Raw genomic sequence first — 21,941 nt, 5'->3', positions numbered from 1 at the left:
GATATGATTTATTCAGGAACCAACAGTAGGACTGAGGTAATTGCAGGGGGTGAGGATTTGGTGCTACTGCAGGGATGAAGTAAGGGGTGGGGGAACTTGTGGGTGCTAGGGGAGAGGTGGGGGAGGGGCTGGGAGATATTGCGGGAATTAGGGGAGGAGGTTTAGGCTGCTTTCGGTGGGGGTGGGGGGTTGGGGAAGAACCTGGGAGGGCTGCGATGGTAATGGGATGGGCTCCTAGGATTTGTGCAGGGAAGAGAATGTGGTGGGGGTGGGTGGGGGGGGGGGGGGAAGGCTGCGGGTGAGAGTGGTGGAAGGGGAAGGAATGGGGCTTCTGTGCTTGGTTACTGCTGGAACTCTTGAAGAAGATTGCTTCGAAGGCTTGTAGAAGCTGGACTACTGGTAGAGGTGCTGATCCTTGTCCAAAATTCTTAATTACTCACCCATGGCCTCCTCAACAAGGAACCATGATCCTTAAATTCAATTTTATTCAGTAATCAGACTTCAGGATTGCAATAAGTAATGAGGCTTATTTATAGCCTTTACATCAAAAGGAGAACTTGACTCAAACTCAACTAAGACTTAGAGATGAACTTAACTAAGGTATTCTTTAAAAGTTGGGAGCCTATTTTACAGCTAATTAACAACCACCTAAAAGAATTCTTCTTGAAATGAAAGACTTAGCTATAAGAGTCCTCTCCATAAAAAGACTCCTTACCTATTTAAATCACAATCACTAATAAAGACAAATTCCAACAAAAAACAAACTCCTAAAAGATAAGAACTTTTCTTGTAAAACAGTCTTATCTTATCACAACTTAACTAAGAAAACCAACTAAAGTACAACTCAGATAAGGAATTTTAAAATGGACTAAGACTCTTCTGATAAAGCTAAAATTCTGGAATTTCGATTTCAGCTGTAAATAGGGTCTGAAATAACCAAAATACCCCTTTAATAGGGTTTGGCCAGCTTGCTTGGGTGGGCCGTGGGGGCCCCTTTAGGGTTTGGCTAGGTCAATCTTTGTTCACATCACCTATCTTGTCAATAAAGTTCTGAGATAATGTTGTTTCCTAGTTAAGTTTTCTAAATATATTCTTGTTTTATCATGGATGGCTGCTTTTCTTGAGTGCTGAGGTGCCACTCTTTCGTGTTTGCGTATGACTTTTTTTTTTAATTAATTAGTTAATTTATTTTTAGGTGGGGGGGGGTGGTTGTGGGGGGAGAAAGGGTTGGTTGTGATTGTTGCTTTAGTTGGATTTGTGTTGGTTGATGAACTAGTATTACTGTAGCTATCAACATGTGTCTATTTGCAGGAGTGCAGCCGCATCATTACGGCTAGAGCGTGATAAGCAGGCTATGGAAGCTAATTTTGCACGTGAAAGACTTGATGGTTTTATGAAAGAGTTTGACTACCAGGTAATTGAGGGGATTATGAGGAATATTATTTTATCAGCCTCGTGTTGCATTGATTTGTCCCTCAAAAAACAAGAACAAGAAATATTTGATTCCCATACCTCCAATTTGCTCCTAAAATTTATCCCCAAAAAAAGAGAGGAGGAAATTATGACATTCAAATTATTTTACTTTTGAAAGCCAGTTTTGCCATTCCATATTTTGTAATGTACTGTTTTTGATCTCCCAGAGAGGTGAAATTAATGCAACTCAGGCCAGAAATGTTGAGTTCTCACAGTTGATAGTTAACTATCAACGAAGTCTAAGAGAGAGTGCTGAGGCATTGCGTGATGCCGAGGAAACCTCTCGGAAGTTAACCATGGAGGTGAGAATTATCTCTGCGTACTGTCTGCTTAGATTTCTTATGATTAAACTTATTGTCTTTTATGCTTTAACAGGTTTCTATTTTGAAGCATGAAAAAGAGGTACTGTTTAATTCTGAGAAACGAGCTTTGGATGAAGTTCGCAGTGTAATGGATAGGGTCCATCGTCTTCAGGTTGGAACAGCCTGCTTTAGGAACTTTTTTATTTTATTTTATTTTTTTGTGAGGGAAGTTATGTTGGGGTTATTGGTAAATTTTTATGCAGACAAGTTTGGACACAATTCAGAGTGTTGAGGAAGTTCGTGAGGTAGGTCTTTCAAGTTTGTTTATTTCTTTCTGCAATTCATATGCTTTTGGCTTCTTGTGGTTACTTTATATTTGATTTTTGGATTTACAGGAAGCGAGAGCTTTGGAGAGGGCCAAGCAAGAGGAGTACATTAAAAAACTTGAGGTGTGCCTTTTTAATGTTTCTTGCACTCTTTTTATTTCTTTAGTGGTTCCCCTTGGTTTTTCTTAATTCAATTGGTCATGCAATTCTTGGTAGTTCTGTTTGGGTGAATAAATAATCTAGTACGAAGGCTTTCTTTGGCATAATTTGTATTTGCGTTTATGACCTCTTCATGAATAATCGATTATGGTACAGGTTTTGGTTGATAAAACAGTTTCATTTGTTTACTACTAGAATAGTATATTATATAACAATAAATTATGGTACAGGTTTTGAGTGATAAACAGTTTCATTTGGTTACTGGTTTGGTACCGTTGGGTGAATATTGTATTATTATTGTGTATCATCAGCTTGGTTTTGGTTTACCTTGTAAAATATGTATTGGCCTTTGTTTAGGTTTGGGTCGCTTTTATTGGTTTGAGCTAGTTTTGATATCCCAAAAATACTGTTTAAGTTGAGATGGGAGCAATCTGGAGGTTGGAGAATGAGAAAAACAAGGTTTTGTTCTAATTTTTTGTAATTTTACCATTTACCCCTGCTTAAGTTGTAATTCTGCACATGTTCATTAATGGCACCTGCATAAAAAAAATTAACAGTTTATGGTGATAAATGATAAAACAATCCTTGATCTATATATGAATTTATGTATAAATTGATTTATTTTAATGAAAACAAGGGTCATACAACAAGAACAATGACAACAAAAAGAACAAACCTTGCCCCAACTAAGCGGGGTCTGCTACATGGATCCTTGCCTTCCTATCAGCTCTGTTTGGGGCAGAAACAGGGGTGTAAAATCATACCAAATACACCTGTTACATTTATAGGTCAATTAATCATAAATTAAACTCTAAAAGATATGCTGTTTCAACTGAAATTTTGCTTGAAACTTTGAACATTTCAACCCATGTTTTGACAGCAGTTTTACCCTTATATGATATTGATAGGCCCCTCATATCTCGTGTGTATATCGCAAGCACAAGAAGAAAGCTAGATTTGGCGAACAACAACTAGGGAAGGCAATCAGATATGATCCTAAGAAGGAGGTTGCTGAATAGAGAAAGCAATCAGATTTGGTCTTGAGAAGGAGGTTGTTGAATAGAGAATGATTTGCAGAATATTGCAGAACATTGTAGGATATTTACTATTGAATAAGAGGGATCTGGGGACAGGCAGAATATTGTGAATGATTTGCAGAATATTGCAGAATCTTTACTACTGAATATGAGAGATTTGGGGATAGGCAGAATATTGCATAACATTTACTACTGAATGAGAGAGATTTGGGGAGATTGATTAGGGGTTATAAGGGGTAAGATGTGAGTGGTAGTTAAGGATTATTTATGTGAGTGTTTGGGCAGCCGTAGGCTGAGGGCAACAATGTGCTGTGGGGGTGACTGACACCATTGTAACCAGTTTATCACTGTTCTTTGTTATTCTACAAATTAAATAATATCAATTTTGCATTCGATTCATGGGGTTCTTATCAAATTGGTATCTGAGCAGTGACGAACTGCGGGAATAGATGGACATCGGATTGTCCATGTTTTCCGGCGAAGGCAATGTGCAAGAATGGCTTCTTGAGGTGTTGTTATTCTGTTGGGAACACCAAATTGAGGAGGAAGGTTAAGTGTGGTTCTCCAACATTTGGAAGGAGATGTGCTGGATTGGGTGTATGATAGATCTTGGTCGGAATTTACTTGGGTGAGTTTCCAAGAATCCATTAAAATAGATTTTGGTTATAGCAGAGAATCAAAATGAATTTTGAGTTCACACAATCTTGAAATAGGGACCAACGTTAGTGAAGACAACCATGCTATGCAATCACGGGGAAGAGGAAGCGGATCGAGGAAGGCGAAAATTGCGGATGAAGTCGTCATTAATTTCAGACCTGTTTAGGCTTGCGCCAATAATTGAAACAATGGCTTGGAAGTTTTATTTGAGTTTTCCACTAAAGGGAGAGAAGAAAAGAAACATAGGAGGGGGCACAAAGGCTTTTCCGGATAGAAAGTAAGGTGGATTGGGAAGCAAGAACTCCGGCGAAACCACCATAGCTGATAGTGGTAGCGATGGAAGGGGACTCGTTGGCATCGTCGGAGATGAAACAACTTGAATTCTGGCAAAATTTTGATGCGATTGCCCAATAAATTCTTTCCTGATTTTCACCTTGAAGACAAGGTGAAACTGTTGGAGGGGAGTATTGATAGGCCCCTCATATCTCGTGTGTATCTCGCAAGCACAAGAAGAAAACTGAATTTGGCGAACAACAGCTAGGGAAGGCAATCAGATATGGTCCTGAGAAGGAGGTTGCTGAATAGAGAAAGCAATCATATCTGGTCCTGAGAAGGAGGTTGCTGAGTAGAGAATGATTTGCAGAATATTGTAGGATATTTACTATTGAATAAGAGGGATTTGGGGACAGGTAGAATATTGTGAATGATTTGCAGAATATTGCAGAATATTTACTACTGAATAAGAGAGATTTGGGGACATGCAGCATATTTACTATTGAGTGAAAGAGATTTGGGGAGATTTGGGTTGATTAGAGGTTATAAATAGGGGTAAGATGTGAGTAGTAGTTAAGGATTATTTATGTGAGTGTTTGGGCAGCCGTAGGCTGAGGGGCAGCAATGTGCTGTGGGGGTGACTGGCACCATTGTAACCAGTTTATCACTGTTCTTCGTTATTCTATAAAGTAAATAATATCAGTTTTGCATTCGATTCGTGGGTTTTTATCAGATATATTTATCATTTGATTTCTTGCTCTACCTATTTAAAGCATAATGAACCCAATGAAACTGGTGTCTTGCTTTGAAAAAAACCAATGAAAGGTTGTCATTTAAGCATATATTAACACATGGGAGCTTCCTACTTCCTAGAAATACAAACTTTGTAAAATTGAACAAATTGTATTGTATACGTGAACTCTTTGATTGAAAATTGCATATACAACAGATTACAATAACAAAAACAGAGTCCCAGGCTTCAATTCCATGTTGAGTGCCTGGCCGGAATTGGTGGATCCATCCCTTTTCTATGGTAGTACTTTGATGAAAGCTTCCCATGGCATATCATGCCTAAAGTTGTTGAGGAACTGATTCGCTTTGTTTCTAAAAGGAAAAAATAATGGAATTTTTTAGATCAAACCTTGCAAAAATCTTCCAAAATCCTCATAGGAGGAGCAAATGGCATGATTGAAGGCAAATGAGTAATGTTTTTGGGTGAAAAAGAGGTTGAAATCACAAAACACCAACAAAATAATAGTTTGGGGGTTGAAACTCAAGGGGTGAAATCTGGCATAAGCTGTCAAAACCAGCTAAATCTTGCAGGTTTCAGGGTTTCGACCTTCTAGGTCGAAGCCTGGTTTTTTTTTCCGATTCCACCCAGGTTTTGTCTCTTTTATTGAGAAACCAAAATTTCGGTGGTTTTGACCAAAATTTATACCATGCCAATATGTATGTAAAATGTGTAACCTATAGAAGGACCTCAATCACCAAGATTCATTTCTTGAATGCATGTATGGAAAGTGGAAACCACTCATGTATTGTCCCCACTTAGCTCCAGCCTGCAAAAAGTGTTATGATTTACATTGTTTGTTTCGTGCTTTCTTTTTGTTTATTATTATTATTATTATTATTTTTTTGGCTTGTTACCGTATCTATGCTCTCTCCCCTTTGTGGTTCTTTCACTGTTGTAGCATGATCAGATACATCACATCTTGGATTAGCCTTTTTAAGTTTCTTCTGCTATTGCATCTCTATTAATTCGGTTGGATCATACATATAAATATTATTTGATTAATGAAATTCATTGGTAAAGATGATTTATATTAAGAATATTATTTCCCGTTTGCAATTGGACACTGACTGTTCTAATAATGTAGAGGGAATGGGCTGAAGCAAAGAAAGAACTTCAAGAGGAGCGGGATAATGTGCGTACCCTTACCTCTGATAGAGAAAATACATTAAAAAATGCGATGAAACAAGTGGAAGAAATGAGTAAGGAAGTCGCAGATTATATCCGTGCTGCTGCTACAGCTGAGGCGAAGGCGGCAGTTGCTGAGGTCTGTGTTCCATGTCCACTAAATTTATTTATTTTCTACAGTATTTTTTCCCCTCTCTTCTCTTTGCCTGATGAGAATGACCATCAGCACACGAGTGGGGTAAAAGGAACTTTTTATAATACTTGTCCCTCTCTAATTGTTCTGCAGGCCCGATGTTCTGATTTAGAGGTGAAGATCAAATCCTCTAAAAATAAGGTGTGTATATTGTTTTCATTGCATTATTCTTGATGTATATTTCTTTTCTGTGATGACTGGCAGAGGATCATGGTTCCTGATTTTTATTTCAACCTGTGTTGAGAACTTGAAACTGAAATATTTAATTGATTCATTTCAGTAGTGAAATGTTCATATTTTGACATAAAACTTGATGTTATTGTTCTAACTTGCTACTATACTTATGAGAATGTTTTGGCTTCACCACTGCCTGTTATTTTCGTTTTTGGATGGTTTGTTTGATAGGATTGTTTACTTAAGTTCCTGGGCGAATTACTTTTGGTGTCTATTAGCATTTGCTATTGTTACATACTTACATATGCTCAAGTGTAATGAGGTTTCTTGATATGTTGTTGTTATTCAAAGCTGGAACCAGTACTATGCATAGTCCATCTTAAGTGTTGAAATATCACTTTTGATTTTAGATTAAGTTTTTATTTTTGGTTACTTTTTAGCATATTTTTAGAGATTCCATGCAATATGTAACTTTTCCTTTTTGCTGTTACCATGGAACAAAATTTGCGCAAAATTTTCCATTTGTGAAAATGGGAAACAAAACTATAGGGGATTAGAATAAAGTCCTAGGTTTCCCTCGAAACATGGGAAAATTTGTCGAATCCATGCATTATTGGGAAGTTTCCCCCACCTAGGTCGAAAGCTGGTTCAACCTTGGTTGGACCAGCCGGTTTATGAGAACAAATTCGAGGAAATTTAAGTTTCGACCTTGTGAAAATGGTAAATTTTGTGTAAACCTGAGACTTTTTCCTGCTAGTTTCGACATCAAGTTTTGACAAGTTTTATTGGGTATTTTGGGGGTGAGACTTTGCATATAAGCTAATTAAGTATTGCTAACACACTGACACATTTATTTTGCTAAAAAAGTATAGATATGTCATTCAAAGTTATAACATCAACGTAGAGTTTTTTGACAAATAGACCATAAACTTAACTACTTTAGTGCATAACATTCAATATATAACTTTTAAGTTCAGAACATCAAACATAATGTAAGTAGGAAGTACAACTCAGTGCCAAGAGGAGTGCCTTGGTGAATCCATCCCATGAATCAGGTATTACTGTGCTTGTAACATCCTTTCCTCCGACCAACAAACATAGACATCCTGTGACATGTTATGCCTATGGTTGTCGTGGTAATCAACAACTGCAACTTGTAAGTTTGGTCATCAACATGCTCAAGACAACTAGTTTGAGCGAATACATAATTTGGATAGGGAAGCCGGATGGCAGGGGTATTGGTTGGGGTGTTTGGGGAAACATGAAAGAAAGGAAAAAAATCGAAAATTTGGGGAAACCACAACCAATACCCCCTCCATCAAGACTTTCCTATCCAAATTATGTACTTGCTCAGACTGGTTGTATAAGGCATGTTGATGACCAGCCTTACAGAGTTGTAGCTGTCAATTACCTCAACAACCATAGGCATAACATAACATGTCATGGGATGCCTGTGTCCGTCAGTCGGAGAGAGGATGTTATAGGCGCAGTACCACCTGGCTCATGGGATGAATCTACCTAGGTACTCCTCTTGGCACTGTGTGTTACTTCCCTTTTATTGTCAGTTACTTTGTATTTGATGTTTGGAACTTAAAAGTTAGTTATTGAATATTACGCACTAAAGTAGTAAAGTTTCTGGTGTATTTGTTGGAAAACTCTACATTGATGTTTTGTACTTTGAATGATATATCTGCATTGTCTTTTTTTTTTTGTTTTAGGAAAATAAATGCACCAGTGTGTTATTTATACTCTAATTAGCTTGCATGAAGAGTCTCACCCTAAAATACCCCCTAAAACATATCGAAAATTGATGTCGAAACTTGCAGGAACCCAGGTTTCCACGAAATTTCCCATTTTCATGTGGTGGAAACTTGAGTTTCTGTCAAAATTTTTCTATGGCTGTAACTAAGTTTAGGATGGCTTTCCCAACTGAGATTTGATTTTATGTTTTAAATAAAGTACTAGGGGTGAGCCAACAAATATATGCAAGTTCTCTTCCCCTTCTCTTCTTTTTCAGTCTTCTTTTATTCTTCTTCCTCTTTTTGAATTTCCTGTTAGTCCCTAGGCTGATTATAGGTTTTGAAATCCTAACAACAGATATTTGGCTAAATGATCATGTTGAATCCATCCAAAATGTTGGAATGGATGCTTCAAAGTTGACCACTATGTATTGGTTAAGCTGCAAATGTGTGACTTTGCTGCAAAAATAAGGTTCTGCATTAGCTCTGGAGTTGTGAATGGGTGTAATTTCAGAATTGTGCCAAAATGAGTATAATTTCACCAGAATGAGCCAAAATTTGATATGCCTACAGAGTCACCGGGGCTTCTCATTCCCAAAATATTCCCACTGAATTTTTGGATTATGCTGATGGGCTTCGTTGGCCTCCAGAGTCACATACTTATTCTTAAGACTGTAAAAATTGCTGAAAATCGCTGATGGTAGTCGTTTTGGGCCAGCATTTGGTGAATTTATTGTCATTGTTCATTAAAAATTCTCAAATTTGAATAGGATTTCACCGACTGTTTGTGGCGTTTAATTCCCATTCAATAACATTTAGCTGCACTTAAGTATAAATTGGTCTGAGCTGTTGTGATGTAAGGATTGTGTTAAGTGTACCCTTGGATAACAATGCATATTGTGGAGTGATATCATTCTTAAATGCAGTTAAATTTAAACTGAACTGCACTGCACTGTTTTGTCATTTCTTGAGCTCAGTTATTTAAATTGTGTTTTCCACTACTTATGCAGGTTGCTGATATTGATGGTGGATATGATGCTTCTAGTAATGAGGTTTGTATTGTTCAGGACTGCCAAAGTTTCAGGATTTTCCCAATTTGGCATGCTTCCCACTTATGCATGCAGAACTTTTGTTTTTATACTAGTGTTGGGGGTGTCATGTATTTGAATTCATTTGCTAACACTTCTTAAAATGCCGTTGCATATTCTACTGATACTCAAGAGACATGGCACTGTTATGTGACCCTTTTTGATTAATCTCTTTTGTGATTTGATTGTTAACTGTACAACCCCCTCACGTTAGGCTTGATGCTGTGCTCCTGAGTTCTGATACATTTGCATGATTGTGTATGGATTTTAAATTACTGATAATGTAACGTTTAATCATCTTTCTTAATAATTGTTGCAAATTCCAGGCTGAGTTAATAATTGTTAAGTAGGTCTTACTCAAGATTTAAACTATAAAAACACATTGGGGTCACTGACTAAATCAACATTCTCTGTGTAATTTTCTCATAAAGTCAACAACATAGTGTTAGAGCTAAGCTCAAATTTCGCTCCCTTCTTTGGAAGATATTGTACTTAATTAATTGTAGTGAAGATCCTCCTCAAATCTTAATTGTGGCAAGCTGGTTTTCCTTCTCAATTCTCAATAGTGGGCTGGTTCCTTTTACGTTGCAGCTGCCTGGTTCTTCTCAAACTCACTTGAAGAGAGTTGCTCTGGAAACCCTGTCGCATTTGCTAGTATGTTATCCTCCAAAAATCCTATCTGAGCCCTTGTTTTACCCTAACTTTGCAGAGCTTTTCCATGAAGCTATACCTGTTCTCCCAATACCCTTTTTTAAAGGAAAATTCTCATCTTCCTTGTAGACCAAAGTTAGCAGCAGATCTGAGATTTTTTTTGTCTTTCTGCTGTACTTTAGCAGTTCATACCCTTTTATAATTTGCTCTTGAGGGCTAGAATTAGTAACAGTTAAAGAATCTTTGATTTGTAATTTTCTTTTTCATCTGGCAAGTGGCTTTTGTTCCGGACTGCCATTAGTAAACAGTTCAGACATTTAAAGGTTTATTATTATTATTATTATTTTGACGAAGTTGTTACCCTAAAAATGGTTGACCGTTTCCACTTTACTACTGTAGCCGAAATATCTACAGCTGAGGATCCTGACAAGAATGATTGCCAGCCCCTTGGTTCCCTGCTTACTATCCTAGATGGATCAAACTACCTAATGTGCCTATATTTATCATTGGCTGAGGACTTCTAGGACATATTACAGGTACTGTTGGAAAGCCAAAAAACTCTTGATCATCACAAGTTTGATTGCTTGCACATGATTCATTGGTAATAGGAATCCTAATTAGATCTATGAAACCAGAAGTATGTCAGACTTTTCTGCCGTTAGACACTTCTATTAGTAGTTGGATTGCTGCTCATAAGACTACTGGTAAAGTTGGAAACAGGAGGTGCCGAGTCTGTGAACTCCTTTAACAAGTTCATGACACCAAACAGATGGAGATGTCACTCTCTGCGCTACAACATAAGTTCATGACACCAAACAGAAGGAGATGGCACTCTCTTTGCACTAGAACACCCTTAGTGCCTTCTGGCAGAAGATTGACCATTACAGCATATTTCAACTGAACGACATGATGACATCACACCTACCGTAAACACCTCGATTGGATGTATGATTTCCTAGCTGAACTTAATATAGAGTAAGATCCTATTAGGCTTCAAATTCTCAGCCGTGATTCCTTTCCTACTTTAAAGGAATCATATGCCTTTGTACTCACGAAGATTGGATTCAAGGTTTCCTTCCTTTACATGTGATTAAAACTCAGGTTGGGAGACACCAAAATAATTTATCAAGTGTGCACAACGTGGTTAACCATGGCATACAAAAGGAAAATATCGGAAACTACATGAGAAGTCTAATGGCTTTTAAGCAAAAAGAAGGGCATCATCGAAAGATTCGGTGAAAGAATAAAGCTAACCAAACTGAAGCCATCCCCACACCTTCTATTGACATGTTCTCTGGGCTCTCTAGTGAAGAATGACAAGCTCTGCATTGGTTACTACAAGTTCCCCACTACAACTTTTGTCATGGTAGCGAGATCTCGCCACCTTGAAAAATCGAGATCTCCACCGTCTCGGTGAGATCTCGGTCGAGATATATAGTTTTTAAGCGTCAACTCGGTGGCCCATCTCGGTGGGTTTTAGGGTCCCAATTGGGTTGAAACTTGACATTTAGCTTATTTTAGGCCTTTTGAACACATTAGTGGCCTTGGATTTGTTAGAAAACAACCCTATGTATGATTTCTAAGTTTAGCCATAGTGTGAAACTGAAATGTTATAGGATTAGAAAATGCAATGTTATACAACATGTAATATAGAACCTTTGAGACATATAAATGAAAAACAAGTGCATGAAGTAACCTAAATGTTATCAAAATTCCATCCATATGAGTATCACAATCTCAATTTTCAAGAATAGAATAGTAAAATTATACAACCACATTAGAAGTTCTATATAAGTCATTAAATCATAAGTTCATAAGACAAGCGGAGAATGATTGATCTTGCTTCAATGTTGTAGATGTGCTAAGAGTAGCCAAAATCCACAAAAAAAGGCAAAAATTGAGAGTTCCAGCGAGATCTCGAGCGAAATATCCCAACTCTCTGCTTTCGACCTCCATCTCGTCTCGCCTATGTGAAAAAATGAGATATATTGGCGAGATCTCCCACCATGACTACTGCTTCCACAACTACCTCTGCTCTTGTTGGTAATTATCAAGCCCAATATGGTACTTTTGACCTACCCTTTGTCCGTCAAATGTATCCAACTCCTAGATCATCGACTATAGGGCTACAAATCACGTGGCTGGTTTGTCCACTCAATTCCATCAATACGCCCCTTTGTCCCCCCCCCCACAAAAAAAAAAAAAAAAAAAAGAAAAAAAAAAAAAAAAAAAGAAAAGAAAAGAAAGAAAAAAGGCAGTCCTTGTTGCAATGGATCACTCTCCAGGAAAGGAGCAATAAAAAAGGCAGTCCTTGTGCTTATAGTCCAATGCAACTTGACAAGACAAAGGTTGTGGTGATTGACAGACATTTTATAAAAGAGAAGTTGGAAAGCAGCCTAATCTATATGCTATTTGTTAAGTCTGAAGATCAAATAGCAGATGTCGTCAAGTTGGGCATATGTGATATCTATGCCTTAGGAGCAGCAGAAGCTATACTAGAGAGATGGCAATTAGAGCCGACTCAAGAATGAATGAATAAATTCTGTCATTTCCGGTACGAGTAGGCCAATTGTGGCTGGTTTAGAGTCTCTTTCGTGAATTAAATTTATTATCAAAGCTTTGATAGGGAAACCTTCAAAAGGAACAACATTTTTATTTTTTATTTTTCATGTATTGTTACATTTTCCTTCGTTGTTGATGATATACCCTTCCGGTTTTGTTATTTATATATATAGCTGAGAGTTATTTTCTTAGCTAGGTTTACAGTTTTTGAAATACTTATCTTGAAAAATTTGCGGAAGGAATTCTATGGCAGTACCTGTTATGCTTATGATTGGACCATTTCCATATGTTAATCATATACTTTGTGTCACTTAATGGTATGTTTCTTTTGAATTTCTATCATATTTGTGTAGTTGAAACTGCTCAAATTTTTTATTTCCTGTTCAAAATGATTAGATCACACTGAACCTGCACAAAGCGAAAGAAGAGATTGAGAAACTGAAAGAGGAGGCTCAAGCTAATAAGGACCACATGCTACAGGTTTTTTGCCCTCTGGAAGAGCCTAATTATTTTATTGGTCTTTACCTCTTGGTCAAAAATTTATTTTTCACTCAATTTTTTGCAGTACAAAAATATCGCTCAAGTTAATGAAGCTGCACTGAAACAAATGGAATCAGCTCATGAGAAGTTCAAGGATGAGGTAATTTACATACACTGTACTGTATGCTTTGTTGGAGGCTTTTTTCCCAACATGTCACTGGTTAGGTCATCTCAATGGGTATGTAACCCCACTACTTTTTCCCTTCTTGGTGTTTTCTTATTATAGTCGGATAGATTGAAGAAGTCACTGGAAGCTGAACTTCTTTTGCTTAGAGAAAGAATCTCAGAACTCGAAACTGATTCTTTATCAATGTCCAAAGATGCTGCTTCTGCCGTGGCTGCGAAGGAAGTGGCTCTGAATTCTGCGTTATCTGAAATCGCCAGTTTGAAGGAAGAAATTTCCATGAAACAGTGAGGCTATTTTAGTGACTTTTTTTTGCTACTTTTCTGTGTCTCATATCTGTTGTGTTGAGTTTCTCTTGTTGTTTCTTTTTTATTAGGTCCCAAATTGTGGGAATGGAGATCCAAATGTCTTCATTGAAAGAAGATATGGAGAAGGCTCACCAACGATGGCATACTGCTCAAAAGAATTATGAAAGACAGGTAGGAATAGTTGTTGAGCAATTGTGCCTTCTATCTGATATTAACTCATTTTTTGGGTAATAGATCTTTTAAGTTTTAACAAGTGCCTAGAACAATCTTGTCAAGCATACTGGTACCGCAGACTTGCACAGTGGCTGAACACAGTGAAGTCACTCAGTCCATGTTCACAGTATTTATTAAACTCTACAAAGTTGATAACGGTGACTAGGTCGGCTCTTTATCAGCAAGCTGTATGGGGTTTCAATTGTCAATGGTGTCTGATTGAGTTGTGTAACAAATAACACGGAATAGCAAATCGAAATAGAAACAAAATGAAAACACAAAGATTTAATGTGGTTTCACACTCCAATGCGGTGTGCTACATCCATGGGCAAAGAGGAATAACTTGTTCACTATGTGGAAGAAGTACAAAAGGAGATTTGACAACTAATCGCCAAGAAACAGCATTACACGAACTCTCACCCAAAACCATAACTGAAAACCCAATCTCTCAGTAATTTGTAGGCAAACATGAGATAATCTCTTCATATATTTATTGCCCAATCCCAACACACCTCAATGTTGTTTAACTCTCGGTGGTACTCTCTTTCTAATTGAATAACATTGGATTGGATCGTCACTGCCATAGAAGAAAATTTAATCGAAATTTCGACAATTTTAGTCGAAATGCCTACATTTTTCAAAAAACGAAACGAAAATTCCAATTATTTCGGAAAAGTGTCAAATTTCATCCGAAATTTCAGAGATTTCGACCATTTCAGAGGTTTTGACCATTTCAACTATTTCGACCGAAATTTCGAACATTTCAAAATTCCAAGTTGTTTTTCCTTAATTTTTGTTGATTTCTATCCCATTTTCACCTAATTTCCACAACTCTTTTGCCTTCAAACACCTCTTTTGCTCCTTTTTTTTTTGCCTCCTAAACCATAATAGCTACAAAGGAAACTCTGGGAACAATAGAATGTGAAACATAAGTCATGCCCAACGGTTCCAAACTTCCCCTTTTTTTTTTTTTTTTTTTTTTTTTTTTTTGTTTTGTTCATGCCTTAAATGATCTTGTATTGTCTTGAAATTAATATATGTTTAGCCTAGGACTATGATCTATGATTGTGTTTTGTTACTTATCTTTTTATTATTTGCTACCATTTTTTAATTTTCTGATTTTAATTATTATTTTCTAAAATTATGTATTTTTATTCTATGTATATCATATATATAGGCTTCAACTTCATGTTTGTGAGACACCATCACTTGATCTAGTCGGTGATTTTATTTTGTTGACTTGTTGTATATGTAACCATTCTACCAAATAATTCATGTATGTTGATGATTCTATGCTTGTATGCAATACAGTTTGCACTTGTCGGAACCAGTCATTTGTTAGTATACTTGACTGATAAATTTTCAATGGTTTTTTTTTGGGCAAAATACTAGTTCCATTGTGTTTATTATGCTTGAAATTGGTAACATGAAAGAATCCAAATCATTTTGCGTCCATATGAGGCCCGAATTTGAAGTTTCAATTTTCAGAAAAAGTGTCAAATTTCGACCGAAACATTGAAATTTCGGCCTTTTGCAAGGTCGAAATTCCTGTTTCGGTCGAATTTTCTTTCTTGGTCACTGCACTTCTAGGTTCTTATCTAAACAAAAGGCTTCTTGGCTCTTACCCCGGGATTTACGCAACTGGAATCTGAAAAGTGTAAGTAAGAGAGAGAGGTGTGCGTGTGTGTATGCATATATAAATGGGTCGACCCCACACACACACACACACACATATATATATATATATATATATATATATATATATATATATATATATATATATATATATATATATATATATATATATATATATATATATATACGACCCCTCGGTGGGCAGTGGGCCCCACTCCCTCTCCATAGGCCGAGATCAACAGTGGGCTCTGGGCTTGGGCCTATTAGCCCAAGCTGTCTGCTTCCACCATAGTTCTGCAAAAACGGGTCATTCGGGTCACCCAACAAAATATGTTGGCCCACACCTCCATCTTCAAATTTGGGTCACAACATAACAAGCTGTATTAATTTGAAGCAAAGGAGAGGCTGTTAGCTTATAACTACTCTGTTAGCATAGGAGAGGCTGTTAGCTTTCCAAGAAGAAAGACTATCGGAGACCTTGCTAATGATGAAGTGAAAATCTCTACATCAAGATTCTAGAGGGGAAGGTAGGTCCCCAAGTATTTGCTAGAAATGCTCATTTCCGGTATCCCAGTGGTTTTCTAAGAAAACTTTTCTTTAAGACTATTTCTTTCATTAGTGGGGACATTTGCACTAAAGAATATTCCATTTTTATTAAAATTGTTACTTTACCTCAGCAAATCTGCGAATAAATCTAGACCAGCCTTAACGATGATCAAATCAGATTCAGAGGCTCTACAAAAAATAAAAGCGCTGTTGGAAAAGAAAGGAAAAGTGATTTCCGGAGCTCTCCTAGCAATCTTGATGGTTTTAAAACTCCCCATATCCTTAATCCTTGTAAACCCCAAGAATCCTTGACAGGACTTCCATAGCACATAGGAATAAATAAGGGCTTAAGGGGCATCCTTGTCTTAGGCCCTTGAAGACAACAAGTGATGAGAAGGTTTTCCATTCAGTTTAATCGAGGACACTGAAGAGATAAGAGAGGAAACAATAGAGATCTATTCTTCCCTAAACCTCTGGAATTTAAGAACACCATTAATAAGGCCCTATTCAACTGTATGGTAGGCTTTAGAAATATCTAATTTAATGGCAATATATCCTACTTTTCCTTTGTTCTTCTTATGGAGATGGTGAAATATCTCATCTTATGGAGATAGTGAAATATCTCATGGGCAATCATAATATTATCATTGATCTGTCTACAAGGCACAGATGCTCCCTAAAAGGGAGAGATGGAAATGTCCAGAAGAGGCTTGAACCTATTAGCCACAATTTTCACAAGAATTTTGTAATCAACATTGTATAAACTAATAGGTCTAAATTCATTAACCAACACAACTTCCTGAGATTTAGGAATTAAGCTTAGTAGGTCATGGTTCACTCCAAAAGGAAGAGATTTGGATTTAAAGTATTAGTCATGAAGTGAACAACATCAAGACCAATTGCTTCCCAGAATCTTTTATAGAAAATAGCTTGGAAACCATCGCTTCTTGGGCCATAAAGGGTTTAACAATAAAGATCACTTCAATACTTTCCTCAAAAGATGGAGGGGTGGAGAGATTACTCATAGTCTTGTGCCAGATATAGGTAAGAAAGAGGATTTCCACAAACGAAGAATCAAGAGGGTCAGAGGAGGAAAACAAGTTTTTGAAAAACTAGCATCTCTAGGACAAGAAAGCTTTTTCCCACTATCATTAATTAGAAGCTTAATTCTATTTTTATGTTGACAAATTTTGGCCATAATATCTAGTGTTCCTATCTCAGTTGTTGCGAAAATCACATCTGGATTTTTGAAACCAAAACACTTCTTTAGCTTTGAGAATGCACTCAAGATGGGAGACCGAAGGAGTAGATCTTCCTTCTAGGAGATCCTTCTTAACATGGTTGTCAAAGCGACAAGGCAATAGAGGGCAACGGAAACCAAGGCTACACCAGATTGCCTTGACCGAAAAATGGGCCAAGGCGCCTAGGTGGATGGATGCTTTGACAACCATGCTCCTCAACCAGGCAGTCCTCAAAAGCATAGATTTAAAGGTTTTCTATTCTGCCGGATACTTTGGAGTTCCAATTTTTAAGCAAAAAACCCACACTAGCCAATTTAGAGGTTAAGGTGGGGCAATTAAGGGAATTCCAGGAGTTTGAGCTAAAGGAGAAATATTTTGGATGGAGCCCTATCCATCCTAATATTGAAAGAAATTCCGAAAATTGAGGTCGAAACTTGCAAGAAAAAGTCCTAAGTTTTCTCTAAATTTCCCATTTCACAAGATCAAAACTTTAGTTTCCCTCGAGTTTTTTTCCATGCGAAACACTGCATGTTTTTTTTTTACTTGCATTTCTTTTTGGCCAGCTTGAAATTTCCAAAATTTAGTGAAATTGGCTGTATGATGTTTGTAAGTGGTGGTTAGTTTATGGGCAGATGATAAATGTAAAACAGAGGATAGGGATTAAGTGGGGGTGAGACTGATAGTTGCTGTGCCTTTAACATTAGCATGGAAACCATCAACAAGGGTTACAATGCATGAGGATGGGCAAAAGTTGAAAGACTAGCTGAGACACTGGTCATATGGTTAGAAGCCCCTGAATCAATGATCCAGGGACATCAGCTAGAAACACAAGGTTGTAGCATCAGGTAGAAGCACAGGTTTAGACTGAAATGCCTGGAAGTCTGGAACTTGGTGAACTGAACATATTCTTCACCATTCTTTTCATAGTCTTCTTCCCATCAGAATCTGGAGTGGCAGTAGTAGAGGTCTTTGATGATGTGTAGTATAACAACACGAGGGTGGCTATATTAGCACTAGTCGAGATACTCCCAGTAGAATCTGATCCATTTGTATTTCTTTGTGGGTTGGGGTTTTTCCTTGATCCTCCACCCAAACTTGTTCCAGAACCTGAACCTCCTCCAAATCTGTTGGTCGGGGCCAAGGATGCTAGAACTTAATTGCTAGTGGAGTTGGACTCATGGAATACTTGGGAATGTTCCAGACATAATTTACCTCCCCCTAGAATCTATGATCAAACTGAATGAAATTCCTTTCCAAGTCCTCCCAAAAAATCCCATAGCTGCTAATTGTTTCCGCTGATTTTGCATCCCAACCACTATTGATGTGATAGGTAAAATGGCGTTCAACTCTTCATACATTTTCTTGAATTCTCCAAAGTATTGGGTTAAACGTCTTTCTTATTGGGACTATAAAATTCTTATGAAACCTCATTGATGCTGGAAAGATTACTCTGTCTGGAGTACAAAATATTTAGGTAATCCCAATACTCAAATCACTGTGTCAACACGTGTTACTAAGTCAGCAATATTTCGCTTCATGGAGTTCAGCATCTGTCCTTAAATTTGAGCATCTATAGTTTTCCATGTCTTGTTCCCAGTTGACGCTGTGAGATGGTCTTGCATCACACGGCCGGTGAACAGTGAACACAACCCCTGACTGTCTTTTTCCTCAGGTAGAAATTACATTCCCTTGAAGTTTGTGTTCAAAAATACAATGTGACTAGTTTTAGGCTCAGTTTAGGTTCAAAGGTACACATAGTGACCTAATCCTCCTGTCCAGGAGAATACCAATGCATTCCTATTGGAAACAAGTAGGCAGCATTGATAAACAACAGGCAGCACTTAACGAAACCTCAATGCTAGCAACCGAAAACACTCAGTCATACATCAAATCTGAAATGCTGTAGCAGCAACAAGAATATCTCCAATATAATTTATCATAAAAGACTTAGGTCTGAAACCTTAGGCAACAACAGACCCTGGAATATCTTTAAGGATCAATTCAAGTGAACCAGCAGTAACCTTAAACATAAAACCCTTGACCCCTAAGCCTAGCATGACCTACCCTTACCTTAGTTATGTGAAACCCTATTTTACTGTTAGTTTTTTTTAATGATTTCTCTAGAATTAAGTCTTGTCCAGAATCTTCCTGTAATCTAATGAATAATTTGGGAAATATGGGAAGCTAGGGTTTTATCAAATCCTAAGATGGATCATTGTGAGATGATGGGATGTTATGGATCTGTAAAGAAATTTCGGGAAACCCTAGGGACAAATTAGGATTGTTGACAAATCACCCGAGGGAGGATTTGAGATACCCAAAACTAATATGGGATGGTTTATATGGTAGTAGGGTATCAATATGGGGTGTTACAAAATAATATGGAGTTGGAAATATTATTAGATGGAGGTCCAACTATAGAGGTTATGGGTAACAAAACTAGATGGGAAGATTAGGGAAAGGTTTTATGCTAAACAATTTTCTTATGGGTTGATAAGAACTTTTCTGTCTCTCCTTGCTCTTCCTTCCTTTTCTTTTCTTTCTTTGCTTTTCTTTTTCTGATTTTCTTTTTCTCTGTATTCTGGTTCTGCCGCTAGGAAGACGAGACAGAGAAGGACTGAGAGGTTTAGGAGGGAAGGGGGAGTGCCATATGATGGGAGGGTATGAGAGGATCCTGAAGCGATCATAGGGGGCTAGGGCAGTGAATAGGGGTATTGTGGGGTCCTAGGGAGGCTGCTGCCTAGATGCGGCAGCTAAAGGGAGGGGCTGGGGGTTGCTTGAATTGAAGGGAGACGGGTGGGAATGGCCTGCGATGGAGTGGGAAGGGGGGAAGGGATTAAGGCTTGCTGTACTTGTAGGCCGCTGTATGCTCTTGAAGAAGATGATGGAGACTGAAGAAGAGTAATTGACAGAAGATAGGTGCTGTGATCTTGAATAAGAACACTCAACTACCCAACTGTGCCTCCTCAACTAGGCCACATTCCTTAACTCAAGTTCAGTTTTATTAAATAATCAAACTTGAAGAATTACAAAGAAAGAATGGGCCATTTATAGTCTACTAAAAGACTTGAAACCTAAGTGGGGTGAGCGAGGGGCTGGGGGTTGGAGTTGAAGGGAGAGGGGTGAGAATGGCCTGCCATGGAGGGGGAAGAGGTAAAGGGATTAGGGCTTGCTGTACTTGTAGCTGCTATGTGCTCTTGAAGAAGATGATGGAGACTGGAAGAAAAGTGATAGACAGAAGATAGGTGCTGATCTTGAATAAGAATGCTCAATTACCCAACTTGGGCCTCCTCAACTAGGCTATGATCCTTAACTCAAACTCAATTTTATTAAATAATCAGGCTTGAAAACTTACAAAGAAAGAATGGGCCATCTAGTGTACTAAAAGACTCTAAACGTAAGTGCGGTGAGGGAGGTCTGGGGATTACTGGAATTGAAGGGAGAAGGGTAGGAATGGCGTGCGATGGAGCGGGAAGAGGGGAAGGGATTAGGGTTTGCCGTACTTGTAGGCTGCTGTATGCTATTGAAGAAGATGATTCTGGCAGAAGAGTTATAGAGAGAAGATAGGTGCTGATCTTCAATAAGAACGCTCAATTACCTAACTGTGGCTTCCTCAACTAGGTCACGATCCTTAACTCAAACTCAATTTTGTTAAATAATCAAACTTGAAGAATTACAAAGAAGGAATGGGATATTATAGTCTAATAAATGACTCTAAACGTAAGGGAGATCCCTTTATAGATTAGGCTTGTACCACCTTCATCACAATGGACCAAATAATATATCTCATGGACCAAATAAAAAAAGTGATATAAGTGTGCTTTGTGGCAGAGTCCTGCAATCCAGTCTTTTTCTTGCCTTCTAAACGCAATGGTGGCCTTAGATTTAGGAAAAATGATACTGTAAATGTGATTTCCATTTCAGACCCAAATTTGAAACCACTATGCTCAAGATGCACCCTAAAATGGTCTATTGTATACATCATATACTTAATATCATGAATACATTAATGTCCAAGCGTTATACAAAGTTTAATATATTATGCATAACACATGCTCATCTTCATAGTTCAAATTACAAAGTCCATGTGATGAATCTAAGGGGCAAAGGTACAACTTGGAACTCAAAGATGAAGACATAACTTGGAACTCGATGACGAAGACAGTGTGACCAAAACCCTCCCCTCAAGTAAAAGCATCTAAATCTCAGTAAGGTTGGGAATTTCAACCGAGTTCTAAGGTCGAGTTCTTGACTTGATTGAGATTTGGGTTGAGTTTTATTCTTTTTCTTTGATGAAACAAAAATTTTCCAAAATTGATTTTTCTCAATTTCTACAAATACACAGGAGGGATCACTCAAGGTCCACGATGATAAATTGGCATTGACCAGAATCCTTGAATCCAAGACATGCCAATTGAAAACTTAAGTGAATTTTGATTTTCCAAAAAGACTTTCCACCAAAAAGCAAAGTTATGATTAACACTTGAATATCTTATGAAGATAAAGCCTTTTCAGCCAACAACATACTAGTGAAATTCCCGTTGCTAGAGATCGGAGAGACCCACGAGTTAAATGAATAAGTAAGATTGAAAGAAATTAAGATGTCAACTGCATGAATTCAAATAGAATGCACAATATTGGTTTCGGAGGAGTCTGGTCCCCAACCACATCAGCCACTGACGATTTCCAAGGCTAGATTCCCTGGTTTACCACACCAACACGATGATTTTGGGTTGAAGTGACCAAGGTATCAAACCAGAAGGAGATATCAGCTCCTTTTCT

At 37.7% G+C, this 21,941-nt stretch overlaps 1 protein-coding gene across 5 annotated transcripts in view; it reads left to right on the top strand.

Moving 5' to 3' along the window:
• NUA (nuclear pore anchor) overlaps positions 1–21,941 on the top strand; it is a 125,513-nt gene that overhangs the window by 72,569 nt on the left and 31,003 nt on the right. For all 5 annotated transcript variants that reach the window (XM_089167784.1, XM_089167782.1, XM_089167783.1 and 2 more), the window contains exons 21-32: positions 1,312–1,414; positions 1,641–1,775; positions 1,849–1,947; positions 2,039–2,080; positions 2,171–2,224; positions 6,105–6,284; positions 6,432–6,479; positions 9,262–9,303; positions 12,949–13,032; positions 13,118–13,192; positions 13,319–13,503; positions 13,593–13,695. In XM_089167784.1, coding sequence (XP_089023910.1) covers positions 1,312–1,414; positions 1,641–1,775; positions 1,849–1,947; positions 2,039–2,080; positions 2,171–2,224; positions 6,105–6,284; positions 6,432–6,479; positions 9,262–9,303; positions 12,949–13,032; positions 13,118–13,192; positions 13,319–13,503; positions 13,593–13,695 — 1,150 coding nt within the window. The remainder of the gene's footprint in view (positions 1–1,311; positions 1,415–1,640; positions 1,776–1,848; positions 1,948–2,038; positions 2,081–2,170; positions 2,225–6,104; positions 6,285–6,431; positions 6,480–9,261; positions 9,304–12,948; positions 13,033–13,117; positions 13,193–13,318; positions 13,504–13,592; positions 13,696–21,941) is intronic.

Source organism: Hakea prostrata, chromosome 9 (genome assembly GCF_041222555.1).
Source record: "Hakea prostrata isolate BN-2017 chromosome 9, UWA_Hpros_2, whole genome shotgun sequence".
Taxonomy (NCBI): domain Eukaryota; kingdom Viridiplantae; phylum Streptophyta; class Magnoliopsida; order Proteales; family Proteaceae; genus Hakea; species Hakea prostrata.
The sequence above is the reverse complement of the archived record's forward strand: the minus strand, read 5'-3'. Positions and strand labels throughout refer to the sequence as shown.